General features: G+C 39.8%; 1 protein-coding gene across 6 annotated transcripts in view; it reads left to right on the forward strand.

The window, feature by feature from the left end:
* LOC124262209 (serine/threonine-protein kinase PAK 3-like) overlaps positions 1–16,169 on the forward strand; it is a 39,813-nt gene extending 23,644 nt beyond the window's left edge. For 5 of the 6 annotated variants that reach the window (XM_046696673.1, XM_046696678.1, XM_046696675.1 and 2 more), the window contains 12 exons: positions 4,661–4,770; positions 5,473–5,629; positions 6,579–6,640; positions 7,130–7,240; positions 8,309–8,481; positions 9,722–9,908; positions 10,270–10,362; positions 10,657–10,756; positions 11,315–11,411; positions 11,946–12,045; positions 13,341–13,478; positions 13,965–16,169. In XM_046696673.1, coding sequence (XP_046552629.1) covers positions 4,661–4,770; positions 5,473–5,629; positions 6,579–6,640; positions 7,130–7,240; positions 8,309–8,481; positions 9,722–9,908; positions 10,270–10,362; positions 10,657–10,756; positions 11,315–11,411; positions 11,946–12,045; positions 13,341–13,478; positions 13,965–14,048 — 1,412 coding nt within the window. In that variant the 3' untranslated portion in view covers positions 14,049–16,169. The remainder of the gene's footprint in view (positions 1–4,660; positions 4,771–5,472; positions 5,630–6,578; positions 6,641–7,129; positions 7,241–8,308; positions 8,482–9,721; positions 9,909–10,269; positions 10,363–10,656; positions 10,757–11,314; positions 11,412–11,945; positions 12,046–13,340; positions 13,479–13,964) is intronic. The other variant, XM_046696674.1, reaches the window with a different exon arrangement.
* Positions 16,170–18,844: the final 2,675 nt, after the last annotated feature.

An 18,844-nucleotide genomic window follows, 5' to 3' on the forward strand; every position in this document is an offset into this window, starting at 1 on the left:
CAAGAAAAATAATTGCCAGCATATGAAAAAACACGAAATATTTACGTTTACGCTATGTCAAAATAACAATGTGTATTTATTCAATACATCAAAATCATGTTGCGTATCGTATCATTCAAACCAATCGAACTTAAAGTTTTTCCATCTCTAAATATTTGTGATTAAAAAAGTCTTGAATAATTCTAAAAGCAATTAAAATGTGCAACCAAGATAGACTACCAATCGCAGTTTGTTAACCCTTCACTGATTGGCCCATCTATGAATAGCGACCAATCAAATAGCTGTTGTTTTCTTTCTGTAAACAAATCGATAATGGTGAGCAAGTGTTGTCGAAAGCTTCCACACGCTCAAAGTAAAATATTAATTTTTTTATGCTTTACAAACAGAAAACAACTTCATTAGAGGACCGCTAGATGAATTAATAGGCAAGTCCTGTGTTTCACAATCAGAATCAAGTGCCGGTAATGTTTTAAATGAACTTGTAACATTAGCTATTCGAGGCGTGGAAGTGAAACAGCACGAAGGGGACAAGGTTTTGAAAAAAATTATCTGTTAGAGTGAAGGCATGGCTGTTATTATCATCTAATAGCCATCTTGATTTACACCAAAACAGATTTAGACTAAGGCACATATTACTTCTCACAGCACAAGCGGATAAAGCTGTATTGGCTATTAGCTATAATTTAGCATTGTTTGGAGAAGTTTGTCATATTTATTATTGAATAAAAAAATGTCGCACCTGTTATTCGTATTTGAAATGAATACCCAGATTTTAAAAAGATGGTTGGTATCTAAAAGTATAGATACCCACTTGAAATTAGAAATACCGACTTAGTTTCAAAAGTATGGGTATCATACCCACATGGCCAAAAGCTTATCTGGAGCTCTGATTACCAGCTCACTGCCACAACACGGGTGTATATTAGAGGAAATACTGTATATAAGTAGAGAAAAATAAGAGTCATAATAGGTTACATTAGGTATGTAAGTGGTAGAAAACAACTGTGACTGTCACTTAAGTAACATAAGTTATATTTGGGATTACACTTTTGTCAGTAGAGTACAGATTCTTGTGTTTGTTAGGTGGAGTCCCATCCAGACTCTCTGAATCTTGCACCTTATCACCTCTGAAAGTGTGGGTTGGAATCCCAAATGGGTCTCAACCCATCAAAAGTACTAGAATCTGTACTTTACTGATCCCAAATACATCATGATGTTACATATGGCCACCTTCTAGATGGCACTGTGTATTCGGGTCACTAAAAGGGTATAGATTTGAGTAATTAGTCAACGTCAGTGGGAGAAAACAACTGTCACTATAGATTAGGGTGAGTACTGTATATAAGAAGGAAAAATCTGTCACAAGAAGCACGGATATTAGGTTGAGTACTGTATTGAAGTGTATAAAACAACTGTCACAAGAAGGGTGTATATTAGGGTGAGTACTGTATGTAAGTGGGAGAAATAACTCGTACAAGAAGGGTGTATATTAGGGTAGGTGCTGTATGTAAAACAGTTGCAAGAAGGGTGTATATTCGGGTTAGTACTATATTTATGTGTGTAAAACAACTGTCACAAGAAGCGTGTATATTAGGGTAAGTACTGTACCCAAGTGGTAATAACCAGCTCACAGTCACAAGGTGATGTGAAATGGGGTTTATTCAGGCTTGAGAATATTTCAGCTCATATGAGAAGGAAACAACTTGTACTAGCCCAGACTGAAGCTGGTTTTATAGTGCTAGCCCACTGAGATAAGTGAAGCATGAATACCCCACTCAGACACATTATACTGACTCGAGCCAACCAGTGGTACCCAGTAACCAGCCAGGCAGGTACCAACAAGTTCCATAACGTCTTTTGGTATAGGTCGGGATCGAAACCGCTGACCTTGCTTTCGGAGCTTCTAACCACTACACCACAGAAGGTCCACAGTGAACATATTAGAGTAACGGTATGTAAGTGGATAAAACAATTGTCAGAAGAAGGGTGTACGCAGGGTCACCACTGTATGTTAAAAGGAGAAAATTATCACAAGAAGGATGTATATTAGGGTATGTACTGTATGTGAGACGTAATAACCAGCACACTGCTGCAGGTGTACATATTAGAGTAAGTACGGTATGTAACTGGGAGTAATCCGAGCCCACTGTTAGTGTGGCACAGGTCAGGGATGGAGTTGCAGCAGTCACATGGAACACTAGTCACCATGACCACCAGACAGTCCACATGACCACCCAGCTCTCATAGTCAGCCATTATGTTAGGAAACGTTAGGCAGTTCACAGCAACCCTGAAGCGAAGAAGTGGTAAGGTTGAACAGTCAGAATCTGGGAATCAAATATTCCGTGAACATTTTTGGTAAAGATGTTATCTTCATTATGCTTGAGTATTTCTTATTCCGACTATACAAGAAATGTATTGTTGCAGCAAAATGTACCATTGTTAAAATGTATGGTGGCATGTTTATTTCCGGTAATTAGGAAGTGGTAACTTTATACAATACCGTGGAGTAATTTCAGTCATCTGGTTTGATGATTACGATTACAAAAGTCTTTGGTGCGAGTACTTATTGGTAAGTGATTCTGGTCCATTCTGTTTGTATTTGGTATGGTAGAAATTCATGCAGGGTACGGTTGATGTGATGATGTTTTAGGTTACGTGTAAACACATCTAGAAGGAAGTGTGTGTGACCATCGCCAGAGCTCCATGACACAAGGGAGAAGTCAGGTTATATCCTGTTACACTGTTCAATTAGTTAGACAGTCACTGGTCTTTGCAGTCATGGTATTTGTCATATCAACTGAGCACCACGCAGGGATGAAATATCACCCTGTGCAACAGCCACAATCTGGCCTGTTGCGTAGTCATCCTTGATTAACAGGAACCACTTTTTATGGATAGACAATATTGCAAGAGATATGACGTTTCAGTGTAGATGCAACAAGTAACAATTGCTTGATAACGGTGAAACGTCGCATTCATTGCAATATAGAAATTGTCTGTCCATTAACAGTCGTTCCTGTTGATCACACCAGCTTCTAAATGCCACTCAAAAACATCCATGATTTGCTTGGTGTATTGTATCTTCATCTGTTGTGTTAAGATCTTTCACTCATGATATAAAGTTAATGCCCACAATCCTTTGTGCATATATATCGTCTAAGTTTGTTTTATGGTATACAGCTTTCATTGTCACGATATGGCTGAAATATTGCCAATGTGACTTTAAATTTTAACTCACTCACTAAGTAGTGTTCACAACATTCTAATATAATATTCTACCCAAAGGACCACCCAATTCTTTCATATTAATATAATTAGCTGTACCATGGCAAATTAGCTACAAACACTGCTTTGTCGAAGTTGAAGGGACCTACCGGTACATAGATTGTATGAATAATCCGATACAACTTCAGTTCGCAAACTTGGTATGTACATCCACCATGCTTTTGTACATAGAAAACAACGTCTGCAAACATCGTAATTGTATGCCAATATTGCTGCTGACTTTGTACTAAAGATCTGTGGCCTCATTGAGTATTGGAATAAAGAAAGAGAATTGAATTGAGTAATCCGATGTTCGAAACAACAAATGATTACTGAATAAGGAGGCCAAGCTTTTACTTGGAGACAACCATAATTTTTACACATCCAAGTTCTACACATTGATGTGTGACTGTAGTACAGTGAAGGAATCGGTATAAGTTTCGGCTAGATTATTCCCAGATTGCTGTGGTTAATACTGAATAACAGCTCTCCGATGGAGATGTTGTCCTTCAAAACAGTCATTAGTGATATGCTGATCAAATAGGGTGGAATGATACGACAACTATGATATGATACGTATCCTGATGCACCAGGGTCCCGATCCACAAGGCGTTCGTAACGTTACGACCTGTCGTTACTCTTACGATTGTCATAGTGCTACAAACAATTTGTTGATCGGGACCCAGAAGTAGAATACACATGCTAGGAGTTGAAAAGTATCTCTCATGAGAGTCGCTTCACTCATCACTGGTAATAACCACTCATGAGTACATTTCCATCCCTTCCTGAGTGACCACCTCCGTGGTGTAGTGGTTAGAGCGGAAGGTCGCGGGTTCGATCCCCGACCGCGTCATACCAAAAGACGTTAAAATATGGTACGTGTTGGTCCCTGCCTGGCGCTCGGCATTAATGGGTACAACAAGGACTGGTTGGCTCGGAGTCAGTATAATGTGTCTGAGTGGGATATTCATGCTTCACTGCGGCATGGTATCTCAGTGGGCTAGCACTATAAAACCAGCTTAAGTCTGGGCTAGTACAAGCAGCTGCACATACACATACACATGCATGCACGTCGTCATATGAGCGAAATATTCTCAAGCAAGACGTTAAACCCACTTTCACCTCACCACTCCTCATAGTGCTGTATTGCTTTGTAGAATGACACCCTGTACTACAAGTTTGTAAACAGTACACAGTTGGTGTAGGACGGGGTAGGGTTGTTGTTTCATTGAGTAACCAACAGGTATATTTCAGATATTGTCATAAATCACAATATAGCCCAGTGTGTATTATGTATTGCATTGAAGGTAGTGTGTCTGTTTTTGTGTGTGAACAAATATACTTAGTGACTCCATTTGCAGTGCAACAATTAATCATACATATTTTAATTTCAGGGAACAAAATTGCAAAGCAGAAAGAAAATGAAAAGCCAGTCATATCAGCCCCTTCCAATTTTGAGCACACAGTTCATGTGGGCTTTGACCCTCACACTGGAGAGTTCACGGTAAGTGACATCAGACTTCATGGATAGGGTGGCCGTTCGATATTACCGTCATCAGCGTCCTTGACCTTCCCCTAGCTGAATTTGTGAAAAACATCAAGTGTTATCTTTCAAATGCTTTAGTTTCCAAAGACTTGGATTTGATTGGCCACAGGTTGTCACTTGCACTCTCAACAGAGGACCCATCTCACCTACACCTCTCAACAGAGGACCCATCTCACCTACACCTTCGTCCTTTACTGATGTCTCTCAACAGAGGATCCAGAGGATCAACAGAGGACCCATCTCACCTACACCTTACGTCCTTTACTGATGTCTCTCAACAGAGGATCCATCTCACCTACACCTTACGTCCTTTACTGATGATGTGTTCACTTCCTTTAGGACCCCCATGTTCATGTCTTGAGGGAACCTTGGTTTCTGATATTTTCCAAAAGATAGTGGACAAAAATGATCTGTTTTGATAATAAAAAATGTTTGCCAAATATGCTGTATAAAAAAGGTTCTCTTGTCCAAAGATATTGTTTGGCCTCTCTTTTCTCAGAATATAATATCTATAGAATACTCTTACAAATAGTAAACGTGTGTAACAACAACTCAAAGACCTTCCTATGCAACCATCATTGGAGTTTCTAAACTATTTATCTGGGATACATTATATATATTCTTCAACAAACATCACTGATAATGATGATGATGTTTCAGGGGATGCCGGAGTCATGGGCGCGCCTGCTGCAGAACTCCAACATCTCCAAGATGGAGCAGAAGCGGAACCCGCAGGCTGTGCTGGACGTGCTCAACTACTACGAGACATCCAAGGATGTGAAGGAGTCTAAATACATGCTCAACCTGAAACCAGCAAGTGAGTCTATCGGGACATTAAAATTTAGAATTTCATCCTGAGTATAAAAAACTCCACCCAGTGTCCCCAGTCATGAGAACCATCTACAGAGTGTCTGTCTGTACCATGGATAACTTTGTTTATGTTACTGCAGTAAATAACATTCCCACTCAGGACTGGTCAATTCTTCAGGTGCGGAAAATGTGGATTTTTTTTGTCATTTCAACTTTTGGTGAGAGTATGTCTTTTCGGGAATGGAACTGATTTAGACCAATTCCTGTTTATATACTTTCATGTGTTTGGTCTGCTGCCTGAAGACAACCATTTGATAATGAGACAACTGGAATTACTCAGTCTGGGGACCTTCACACATGTATGGTGTAATGAATAGGTTGGGTACAAGTGGAGCTTTCATCTCAGGCAACATGCCTGTAGCAGTCGGAGGTTGTGTCAGCTTGTGCAGTATGTCACCATCTAAAGATGTCATATGTGGATACCTCAATTATCCAAAGTATCAGAATTTACTGAGTTGTGTCCCTTAGGTGTGTCAGGATCCAGGTTTGGTAGTTTAAATCCAAAATTCATCCTGATTGTGATCCTTGGTTTATCTCTACGTACCTGTGCTGCATCACTGTAGTGCGTTCTGACTCATCAAACCAAATACAGTCAGCAGCCTTACATGGAAGTCACTCACTCTCCACGTGCTCAGGAAGTCAGGTCACTGTGTATTCACACCTAGCAGATATGTAGCCTTGTGTTTAAACAGTTCACACGTCATTCTGAAGGCCTGGGCTATATTCCCTACACTGGTCCATTTGTAAAGCCTGTTCGGTGTCCCAAACAATGATGTAGCTGATGTGATGCTAAAAATAATGTTAAACCATACTCACTCACGCCTATCAGAAGCGACACATCTATTCTGGTTAGTGTGTAACCAAGTCCAGGTTACAGTTGCCTCCCCTTGTTTCAGGTAGCGCTTCCACAAAGTCAAACCTGTCTGATAAACTCTCATCTCCAGTAGTGCTCACACAGGTATGTATTAATCTTTGTTTTATGTATGATCGACCTCTTGGTTCATACCAGTGGACATCTGGATGCTGTAACAGGATACTACTCTGAAGTATACTACTCAAAGTAACTAAGGATCAGCAATTCTTTCCTATTGATATTTTTAACCTAATTTGTCATGGCATGGCAGGTATACTGTAAATACATGAAACAACCGGATGATCCTTAACTTTTCTTTATGAGTAGCATGTAACAGTTTGTCTAGTGAGTGACAAAGCTCATAGGTCTCCAACAGTCTGGTTGTGTTTGTTTGGAAGATTTTTATAATTGTTTTCAAAATTAAGGGTTGAAAGTGAAATTGTTTAGTAGACTTAATATATTTTATTTTAGACCAATGGAAACAAGTTTCCAGAGCCTTCATCATACTTCTTCAGACAATGTCTTGTGTCCTAATCCAGCAAATTAGTAGCGTCAATAGGTTTCTCTTGAGGACTGTTGACTGAGTTCTTGTAGGATACGTTTCAGTCGAAGGAGCAGAATTCGACGACCCCCAACCCCAGTGAGGAGGAAGAGGAGGAGCCCCCGCCGCCCATAGCTGCCCGACCCGACAAGACCAAGTCAATAGTGAGTCTAGCACTGATGCCTAAAATATTACCTGAGTCCCTCGCTGATCCGTTACTCAATTCATTGTATCAGTGTTCTGTTATTGTAAATACCCAGGTCCTTGACACAACCAGGTCAGTAGTGAGTCTCGTAGACTGATTCGTTACCCAGTTTATTGTATGTATGTACTGTTATTGTAAATACCCAGGTCCTTGACACAACCAGGTCAGTAGTGAGTCGCGTACTTATCCGTTACCCAGTGTATTGTATCAGTGTTCTGTTATTGTAAATATTCAGGTCTTTGACACAACCAGGTCACTAGTGAGTCTCATACTGATCCGTTACCCAGTGTATTGTATCAGTGTTCTGTTATTGTAAATACCCAGGTCCTTGACACAACCAGGTCACTAGTGAGTCTCATACACTGAAACAAAGCATTCTGTTTAATAAAATAGTTGTTTGTCATAGAGTTACCTCCCATGTTCATCATACAGCCATCTAAAGGGCATACAAGGAAGTTAACCATTTATTGCATTAGAATGGGAAAACTAGGTAGCCCTGAAAACAGTAATCTGAATCTGAGATAACATGACTACTAACTGAGGGAACTCAGATAACTAAAGAAATGTGTGTTATCTCATGCTTTTGGCCTATCGATCTTCATCTTCATCTGGCACACTCTACAAAGCTTGACTTGAAATGTCTCTCATTCATAATAATTTTCATATATATGAAAACATTTCTGTGAAAGTGAATTACCAAATAAGTGTTTATATTCACAAATTTGTGTCAATATTATATTCATAAAATTGTATCAGTGCAGTATTGACATTAAAAATCTGCCCATCATTGACATTAAAATATCAAATGACTTCCCTACTTCATGCCTACAACTTGTAGAATGCCTGTTTGGGAGTGACTAAATAACTTGGAGAAAACATCTTGAACATCTACATAATGTGTAAATATATTTGAATGTAACTATGATGATATGTCTGTGTTTCAGTACACAAAACCAGTAGAAGATGAACATCTACATAATGTGTAAATATATTTGAATGTAACTATGATGATATGTCTGCGTTTCAGTACACAAAACCAGTAGAAGATGAACATCCAAATGAAAAGAACTCAGACAACAAAACTGAAAAACCAAAAAAGAAGAAGATGACAGATGAAGAGATCATGGAGAAGCTACGTACAATTGTTTCACTAGGAGATCCCAATAGGAAATACACCAAGATGGAGAAGATTGGCCAGGGGTAGGTGACAATGCAGGATGTATACATCTCCTCCACACCTCTCCTCCACAAATCCTAAACTTCTTGTGCCTCCTCCAACCATCTCCTTGTATTCCTCCATGTATCTGCACACATTTCCTCCACACCTCTCCTCCACATGTCTTCTCCAAGTTGTCTATGCCATTATTGTCCCCTGTCGCAATGCAGAACCAGGAGACTATGTATTCAGCAGCGTCCGTACATATGTCCCGATTCTTGTTAATGCGATATCTCATGAACTGTTGTACCCAATGTCTTCAAATTTGTTGACAGCCTACAATGGGGAATTACACAGTCGCCAGTCGATTTTAATCACCTTGACCTCATTTTCAAGGTCACCATGTCACCTGGACCACTTGTCAACTCTTATTAATGCGGTATCGTCATGCACTGTTGTACCATACCAAAAATATCTTCAAATTTGTCCCTGTGACAGCCTACATTGGAGGATTATGCAGACATGCTTCACTGCAGTCGATTTGGGTGACCTTGACCTTATCTTCAAGGTCACCATGACACTTTGACCACTTTTCAAACTCTTGTAAAAGCGATGTCTCATAAGACATTACACCCAATTTTAGCCTTGGAGCTGAAGAATATATTGCCATTTCTTACAAATTTGATGTCAGGAATTAACAAAACGGTAAAGTAAAGTGGGGTAATAGGGGGTGGGGTACCTGTGTAGAAAAAAGTCAGGGCAAATAAAGCTGTTTTTGAGAAGATGTAAGCTTAACCCTCTACCGACAGTTCATCAAACATGCATCATAGTCAGAGGCAAGTGATAATAGAATGTTGCCCCTTTATATCTATCTTCGTCCAGCAGCATGGGGTGGTGGGGTAGCCTAATGGTTTAAATGTTCGCTCATCACGATGGAAGTCTGGGTTCAATTCCCCACATGGGTACAATGTGTGAAGCCCATTTCTGGTGTACCCTGCCATGATATTGCTGGAATATTGCTAAAAGCAGCGTAGAACTAAACTCACTCACTAACTCATCCAGCAGTAAATCGGTACCAGGCAGGATAGGGTTTTATGTAAATGCCAAATTGTAGTCATGCCTTCACTCACTCACTCACTCACTCATCCAGCAGTAAATCGGTACCAGGCAGGATAGGGTATTATGTAAATGCCAAATTGTAGTCATGCCTGATATGATTTTCAAGCTTATATGATATGTTCCTGTCACCTATCCATAGAGCTAAATGTATTGTGTTAATTCCAGAGCGTCCGGCACAGTATACATTGCCATCGAGGTGGCGACGGGGCGTGAGGTGGCCATCAAGACCATGAACCTGTCTCAGCAGCCCAAGAAGGAACTGATCATCAATGAGATACTGGTGATGCGGGAGCACCAGAACCCCAACATCGTCAACTACCTCGACAGCTACCTGGTCGGGGAGGAACTCTGGGTAAATACAGCCATACTGCTGGTCACGGAGTCAGTCTCCGGCCTATAGGAGCTGACCATTTAATGGCATTCCTGGATATGTATATTATAGACTACCTGTTCTAAAAAATCCTGTGTGTAAAATAATCATTATGTCGGAAAGCGACCTAATCATCAAAAATCCTGAAAAATACAATATCCTCTGTTTTTACTGACAAAAGTAGCCTGTTAGCTGGACATGTTGGGTGGTTGGAATATTGTTGAGTGTGGATTAGACAACTAACAAACATGATGATCGTCAGACATATTGTTCATGTTTGTTGCTCTCGATTGCTGGCATTTGTCTTTCTCACACACCACTCACTGTGGTTAACACATTTCAGGTTGTTATGGAGTTCTTAGCTGGAGGTTCACTAACAGATGTCGTCACGGAAACATGCATGGATGAGGGTCAGATTGCTGCAGTATGCCGAGAGGTGAGTTGTCATAGTGATGGTCACATTGGAGATGTATTGGCTGTCAAGTGTCACTGTAGGGGATAACTGCTGGCTTCACTGATGTCAGGCTGGGCTGATACACAAACCATGAAGTGACATATTCAGGTCACACCAAAAGATCAGAAACATTATACCGGGTACTTCTTTTAGCGTAGCATCTCTTAACTTCAACCAGAACATTCACTGTAGTCCTGTATGATTGCTGTAATGCTGAAAGTCACTTACTCACTATGCACGTAACACGACAATGCCTACTTGGTGTTTTTCCCCCAGTGTCTGCAAGCCCTGGAGTTCCTGCATGAGAACCAGGTGATCCACCGAGACATCAAGTCCGACAACATCCTCCTCGGCATGGATGGCAGTGTCAAACTCAGTACGTACATCTCCCCTAGTTTCACAGTCACTGTCAGTCTGTGGGCTGAACTTGAACTTACTCATGCCCGATATTTACTCTGTTCCTTCTTTATACATAGGAGGGAGTGTGTACAGTTTCTACTCTGACATAGGTCACAGACAAGGATAAAATGGCTTGTCGAACTCAGTTTCAAGAATGCCCTGATCACGTCTTGTTGAGTATTCAGATGCATTTTAATGCCTCTTCTGAAGCTGAAATGATCCCAGCTAGGAGGTCTTCAAAATATGCTCACATCAGACATTAAACCTGGCCTCCATGGTGGCAAGAGTATTATTACCCCTTTCTGAGTGTCATTAGTGTCGGAGAACGACTGGGTGGAAGTTATGTTTGCTTATAATGATCCTGGATTTTGTTGTTTGTAAAATCTGAGAGGAGATTTCCAGTCTAACTGTGAACTATGTTGTCATGATTCAGATAGAGTACAGTGCCCTGTGGCTATATTTTTCATGATTAATAGCTTGAAGTTTCTATGAAACAAAGGAACCCGTTGATATCTGAGATTGTTTTGTATTTCAGCTGACTTTGGTTTCTGTGCTCAGCTGTCTCCGGAACAAAGCAAGCGGTCCACTATGGTGGGCACCCCCTACTGGATGGCCCCCGAGGTCGTCACCAGGTACTTCACCATGGAAATATAACTAACCAATAAGCCTTCTGAAAGTACTTTTCCTTCTAGTCTCCTTGTCCTTCTGTCAGCATGAGGATTGGTTCCAAGCACTCTCTTGCAAGGGGAGACAATCAGTCAGGTGATCAGGTTCAATGACCTGACTGTTGTTGCTCATTATATCAACCTCTGGTTTGTCTAGCCAGACTTGGATATGTTCAAACCACTTTGATGTGGCATGACTGTTTCTGAGTGTTAAACATCAAACAAAAGTATGGCGTATGGAATATAGTGAGCACTGTTCACATGCTTAGCCAAGGGTATGTTGCATCAGGTAGGACAGCATGACAGCATGGATATAGGCTGATATTTGTCCCGTCATTCCACCTGACAGGATTGTGTATTCATTTTATTTATTCATGTTTCAGTTTTTCACTGTTTGAGATTTGTACCTAAAATTAGTTGTCAAACTGCTAGTATATTTTCTTGTCTGAGTGCATGATGGTTTTGTGTTATTTTCTCACATGAAGTGTACGTGTATTTCAGGAAGCAGTATGGGCCTAAGGTTGACATCTGGAGTTTGGGCATCATGGCTATTGAGATGATTGAGGGAGAACCTCCCTACCTGAATGAAAACCCTCTCAGGGTAAGTCCATTGACATAACCTGTACGGGATGGCAAACATACTTTCCTCTTGGGTTACTCAGTTGTATGATGGAATTTGCTCTGTAGGGATGTTGTGAAGCAAAATTACATTGTTACAAATTTTTTCATCCATTTAAGAAAAAAAATATTGTGTTCCTTAGCTTCAAAATCATATGATCTTCAGGTGACAATCCATTTGTATTTGTCCTTTCCACATTTATGTCCATGAGTCTCACCAAACGTAAATGTCGAAGATCTGCATCACTTCAGGTTTTCCCCTCACATCAAGCTAACATAACATGACATACCTGAAATACTGTGGCAATGGTGTTAAACCCACGCATTCATTCAACCTGTAACACAGTGTGGAGCGGTGGGGTAGCCTAATGGTTAAAGCGTTGGCTCGTCACGCCGAAGACCCAGGTTCGATTCCCCACATGGGTACAATGTGTGAAGCCCATTTCTGGTGTGATGTTGCTGGACTATTGCTAAAAGCGGCGTAAAACCAAACTCAGTCAGTCAGTGTAACACAGTGTACCTTTACTAGTAGTTAGTGTGAGAGCATGTTTGGGAGTGAGGCCACCGGATGTTGAACCTGTTGAAGTTCTAGGATGGTCTTAAGCAACTCATGCTTATCGTAAAGGTAGACTATCAAGCTAACTGACATTCTTTAAGCATGTCATACAATCCCAATTGCATAGATTACTGCTCATGATGTCAGTCACTGAAATGTCTAGTTCAGACTTGATTATGTACTGACTGTTGTCATATAAAGAGAAACAGATTTTATGAATTGACAGTTTCTTTATTGCAATAGATACAATAATGATTTGACGAACATGGTGGATATTATCACAGTTAGCATCTATTGCAATAAAGATGTTCATCCATAACATTTGTTCCTCTTCATCATTCCAGCTTCTAAATGCAACTTAAAGAAGTTATGTCATTATATAGCTTTCATATTGCTGCCGCCCGTGAAGGTCAGGGTTAGAATGAACCTTCACTAACCGATGCTTGTCGTAAGAGGTGACTAACGGGATCGGGTGGTCAGGCTCGCTGACTTGGTTGCATATATATCGGTTCCCAATTGCGCAGATGGATGTTCTTGCTGTTGATCACTGGATTGTCTGGTCCAGACTCGATTATTTCCAGACCGCCACCATATAGCTGGAATATTGCTGAGTGCGGCGTATAACTAAACTCACTCACTCATATTGCTGCATCTTTTGTTAAACAACAAAGAAACAGGGACATAGTTTTGTTCACGATCAGCTCCTTTTTACCTGTCATTAGGCTCTGTACCTGATCGCAACAAACGGTAAACCAGAGATCAAGGAGAAGCAGAAGCTGTCTCCAGTCTTCCAGGACTTCCTGGACAAATGTCTGGAGGTGGATGTGGAGAAGAGAGCATCGGCTTCAGAACTACTGAAGGTATTAGGAAACAATGGCCTTGTTTAACTCAGACCAACAGGGGCGGTCGGGTAGCCTAGTGGTTAAACCGTTCACTCGTATCGCCGAAGACCCAGGTTCGATTCCCCTCATGAGTACAGTGTGTGAAGCACATTTCTGGTTTCCCCACCATGATATTGCTGGAATAGTGTTAAAGTGACATAAAACTATACTCACACACTCAGGGCAAACATAGTTTAGACAGTAACACCATGTATGGAATATGTGGTCCTGTGTTTTAAGGATGACAATCTGTGAACAAAGTACAGTTTTTCAGCCCTTTGAACAGGTGTTATATAACTGTAAAAATTTCAATCTTTAAAAGGCCATGTAGGGCCCTTTTCCTCCTTTCTCAACTTGTGAATAGTGAACATCAGTAATTGATTTGTGACTCATTATTCAAGACACATCAATGCCTAATTGTAAATTTTTACTAAAACTAATTAATCTCTGTCATGTCTCTTTCAGCATCCGTTCCTGCGATTAGCTAAGCCTTTAGCCAGCTTAGTCCCACTCATCCTTGCTGCTAAGGAGGCACAGAAGGGACACTGAGTTGTCTCCCTTGACCTCTCGTCCAAAATGGAATGTCTTCTGGAAACGATGAGGAAACGAGTTTGAGGCTTCTGTTGTACATTGAACCGAAGCATTACACAGAGGAATATTCTTATGGCTGTGTTTTAAGTGATGATCATGTGTAGATCATGTGATTGCTCAAAGGACTGGCTAGATCTGGGATGAAATCGGACAGTTGTGACTGACGGAATGTGCTGTAAACAGGCTATTATTCTGTGGCAGAATGAATGCATGAATGGCTTGTGAACAAGTGCTTCAGGAATTGAAATCTGATAATTATTTTTTATGTTAGGTGCGATTTTTTGGAATATATGAGGTGAGCTTTTGAGAAATACTGATGCTTTTTCAGAAGGTGTTCGGCTCTTAAAAAAGAGTTGATCCCATAAGTTCGTTTCTCAAGTTTACAAATCAATTTCTGCATGATATTTTTCTTTTTTATCTGCTTGATGCTCAAGAAATTCATTTGATTCTGCTGAGGAAACCATACCAAAGAATTCTGTCATTAAGAAAGGCCTCATGGCAGACATCGGCTTGCTGAAACATGCCTCATCTCATATCAGTGTTCAGGGGAAAGAAAGTTACTCTCTGGTACTGGTTGCAACAAATATCCATGCTATTTTGGGATCAGTATCCATGGCAACCAACACCCTTGACATCGGCTTCCATTGTAACAAGTATCAGTATCCATAACAACCCTCTGTCTTGAAATCAGTATCCACTGAAACCAACTGTGTTGATAATTAATCTCTGTCTTGAAATCAATACTCCTGGAAACCACATTTTTGATGACAGTATCCATAGCAACCACAACAGGCAGTAGATGATTTTGAGATGACATGGGAAGATTCACATTGGAGTGCTAGTCATCTCTTTTTCAAATTACTAGTAGATCAAAACACGACAGGATGAAACAACAACTGTGAAACAGCGGAAATTGTTAATGAGAGGATTTATTCAGAAGCAATGTGTGAATGACTGATGTATGCTTGTCGGCCATTTTCTGTGGCAGTCTGTATGGATGAGTGAGCGTATTTTTGTTTAGAGTCATTGTACAAATCTCCTAATATTCAACCCGTAGTGTAGAGTCAGTGAGCTCATTACAGACATTGTCTACAGTAGCTTTACATGTTCAGCTAAACACACTAGAAAGTAGTCTCTACCTGGTTAGATTGGTCAGACCTGTGTGTCCTTTCGGCAATAGAATGTGTATTGGGTGGCCAGTGCTAAGGATGTTTGTGATTGTTTACCAGAAGACATGATTCCGTATGGTGATCTGGCTCATTGTGGTAACTGAATCCCGGCAGTGTAGATCATTGCGCTCATTCATCACTGGTTTGGTCATCATATCCTGGTCTCGATTATCCATGCTGATGGTATCCACCACTGTTTGGGGTCACTGTATCCTGGCAACAGTTCTGAGCTCATTCTATCCACCACTGGTTTGTCTGGTCTGAGTTTGGTCGGTTGTCAAGACATAGCTGGAATATGCTGGGTTTGGCAGCACACAGCCAGATATATGACCCTCAACTTATTTGTGTGGTAGAGATCAACTGGGGGTTCATTCAGGAGTGTGATGTCGTTTTTCCTCTATTAATGATCGCACCATGTAATAAACAAACTGTTTACTTCAACACTCTGAAGACATGTTTATCATACCTAAGTCAACCAAGTCATAGGAATATTGTCTCACTACAGAATAGTATGATGAGCATGAAGCTTTGTCGGAATTGCCTGCACGATTCAACAGAACAAAGTTTTATGAACGGAAGCTGTTGGGATAGTAGTATTTTTCTCGGCACTACTTCTGAGAAAACAGGTTATTTCAGATAAATATGCTGCTGAAAGAGCTAGGGTCCTTTATTAAAAGGGAATGCTAGGGCTTATAATGCTATCTGAACATATTCTATGCATTTAGTCAGTGTTGTGAAATTGATATTGTACTATGTAATCCCATCTTTGCAGTAGGTTCTTTCATTGAAAGCTAAATCGTGTTTATGTGAACATCTAGATGCTGTTTAGGTTGAGAGACATGTTGCATTTGAAGCAGATTGAGGGTCAGTTTACAAATGTCAAACCAGGAAGATGCTATTGTTATAACAATTGTTAACAGATGGAACAGTTTCATGCTATTTATGGGCAGACTAATTTATCTCATTTATTGTCAAATCTAAACAAAAATTGGAAAAGTATGTTTGGGATTTTTTGTAATAAAAAAGTTTTTTAATTTTTTGTTTCGTGATGTTATGAAAATAAAATTCAATTTAACCTTATATTTTCATTTATTTTGCCTGAACTTCTTGGTATTTATATTAAAAATATCAATGCAACAGATGAATTGACCTCTGTACTACCACTCAATGAAGCAGATTTAGGTGCGGTTTAATCACTGAATCTACAGCATGGCTGTTTTGCATCATGTTGACATACTCGACTCAGAATGTTTACATAAATATTAAGTCTGGTCCTTCCTATTCCAGATTATTAGAATGGAAAACACAAAGCTGTATTAAATGGTATTGCATCTCAGCATTTTGTATGTCTGTGTTTGGGAAATAAAATTTGAGACCCAATCAAAGTGAAAAACAGATTGTATTTTCAAGACAACTGTCTACATGATTGTTTTGTTCTAAACCGCTTGTGCTACCAGTAGCTTTGTGTGCTAATCCTGTTAATGCCTATCACTAAATGTAATCAAATTGTTGTTCTTTTACACCATTATGTATAAATTGCCATCTTTCATTTTATGATCATAGCCAAGTCATGACATCAGCCTCTTTTCATGGCGCCTGTGGCATCCTGTTTCACTGTCTTGTTATCAAGGCAGGCCTTGGTAGCCCCACGTTCAGTGTTATTTGGTTGTCACTGAAATAAGTCTTTAGGGTAACAGCACTCAGACCATTGTAACATGGTTAGTTCATATTCCTGCACTTTGAGAATGTTAAGATTACTAATCACTAACTGTGTAGGTATGTATTCTCATCTTATACCAGCTGGTAAACAAACTTCACAATCAATAATGGATTGCGTTACGGTAATGAGTTATATGTAGGTTAACAGTCATTACGTATGTAAATTACAAACTTGACAAAATGTTTTAGAAGTGTGTGTTCTTCCCTGCAGCACCAAGTTTAAATGTATTTTCTACCTCTGGATTTTTTAGGCCATGTCTCAAAAGACCAGCTCTCATTTGGCTGTGGAGTAGGCCAATTCAGAGGTGCCACCAGTTGTCATCAAAGTTCCTGATTCTCCTGTAACAATAATGTGATAATATATGACATATTCTTCACACACGAAAACCCTCCACATGTCATAATACTCCTTGATCCCACCCGTCAGGGGAAATGGAGAAAGAATTTCAGTCCAGAAACTGTTTTAATACAACACTGTAAATGATCACAGATTTAGCATGTCAAGGCTTTGCAATTTATGAAGCATTTTTCTTTTCCGAAAGAAAAATCCCGAACATTTTAGGAAATAAAGTGAATTTTTGAAATTACTACAATTAGACCCCTTTTCAATACTGATATTTCTTAACGTCTCAGATTAGTGTGGACATCCCATATTATAGTGTGGGTCAAGACTGCAAATACTTACAAATCCATGTTAATTCTGAAGACTGTTTGCCATTAGCGCTAGTAAACTGGCTTCATCCGCTCCACACTGTTTTGTTTCAGTTCTGGCATCTTCAATGGACCAAGTTACATCATCAAAGAACCAATGTAACATTTTGGAAATGTCATTTGTAAATACCAGATTTTGGTTGTGATCAATGTTGTCAGAATTAATCTCGTGGAACTTGTAACCATGTATGTTTGTGATGTTATCACTTTGAATCATAGATGTACTAGACCTTTTTCAGATATATATCCAAAGAATTTTTTAATTAAAAAAATATAAAAATGAATTAAGATTTTATTCAAGTTGAAGTAAAATAAAATCACAAGTAACTGATTATCTTAAATGCAAAGAGACAAACATGGTGTCACCTTGAAGTTAAGATTGCCGTGCCATTGAAATGCTGTTTCCAGTTTGCCTCCAATGTAGAAGCTTGCCTAATGTCTGTGTGGACAGGCCCCCCTCTGTTTGCTTGCAGTCAGCCACTATACATCACCGAGGCCTTTCATTTTATATGCTTTGTATTTTATTGGTGCTACAGGTTTATTTGAGAACATGTACAAGTATTTGCTAGCATCTAGATAGGTGTATACTCCAACATGAATGAGTTTTACATTGCACAAAGTGGTCACAGAGGCTACGTTAACATTATGTACGGGCTGAACTGTACATTAAACTTTGTCATGTCAAGACGTGTTTTGTTGTCTCATTAAATAGCCAATTTGGCATTGATGAATTACATTCCGTTGCTGCTTTTATTGGGAAAGACGTGCAGGTGTTTGAAGATCATTTAATAATTTCAATTTGTAAATGTTTTTATGATGGAACCTAATTGCCAGCACGCTCACTCAGCCACGTGACTTGGAAGGTGAGGGTTCAAATCCCGGATGGGACTCAGGCCAACAAGAGCACTAGAATCTGTACCTTACGGAAAAATTGTAATCCAAATATATCGTGTGAATGTTTTATGATCGTTTAGTTTCACAAAGTCACAGCAGGGAATCAAACACAGGGATTAAGCATAGCAAATGCTTTGACCACTAGGCTACCCCACCACCCCTTTAATGCAAGTATGGCATGAAGTATCAGGCAATCCGCATTATTCCTACTTTGTCTACACAACCTGTGTACTGGAAAACCAGGGAATGGAATTTCTGGTT

This window comes from Haliotis rubra, unplaced genomic scaffold (assembly GCF_003918875.1).
Source record: "Haliotis rubra isolate DU_JTF1 unplaced genomic scaffold, ASM391887v1 Scf827, whole genome shotgun sequence".
Taxonomy (NCBI): Eukaryota; Metazoa; Mollusca; class Gastropoda; order Lepetellida; family Haliotidae; genus Haliotis; species Haliotis rubra.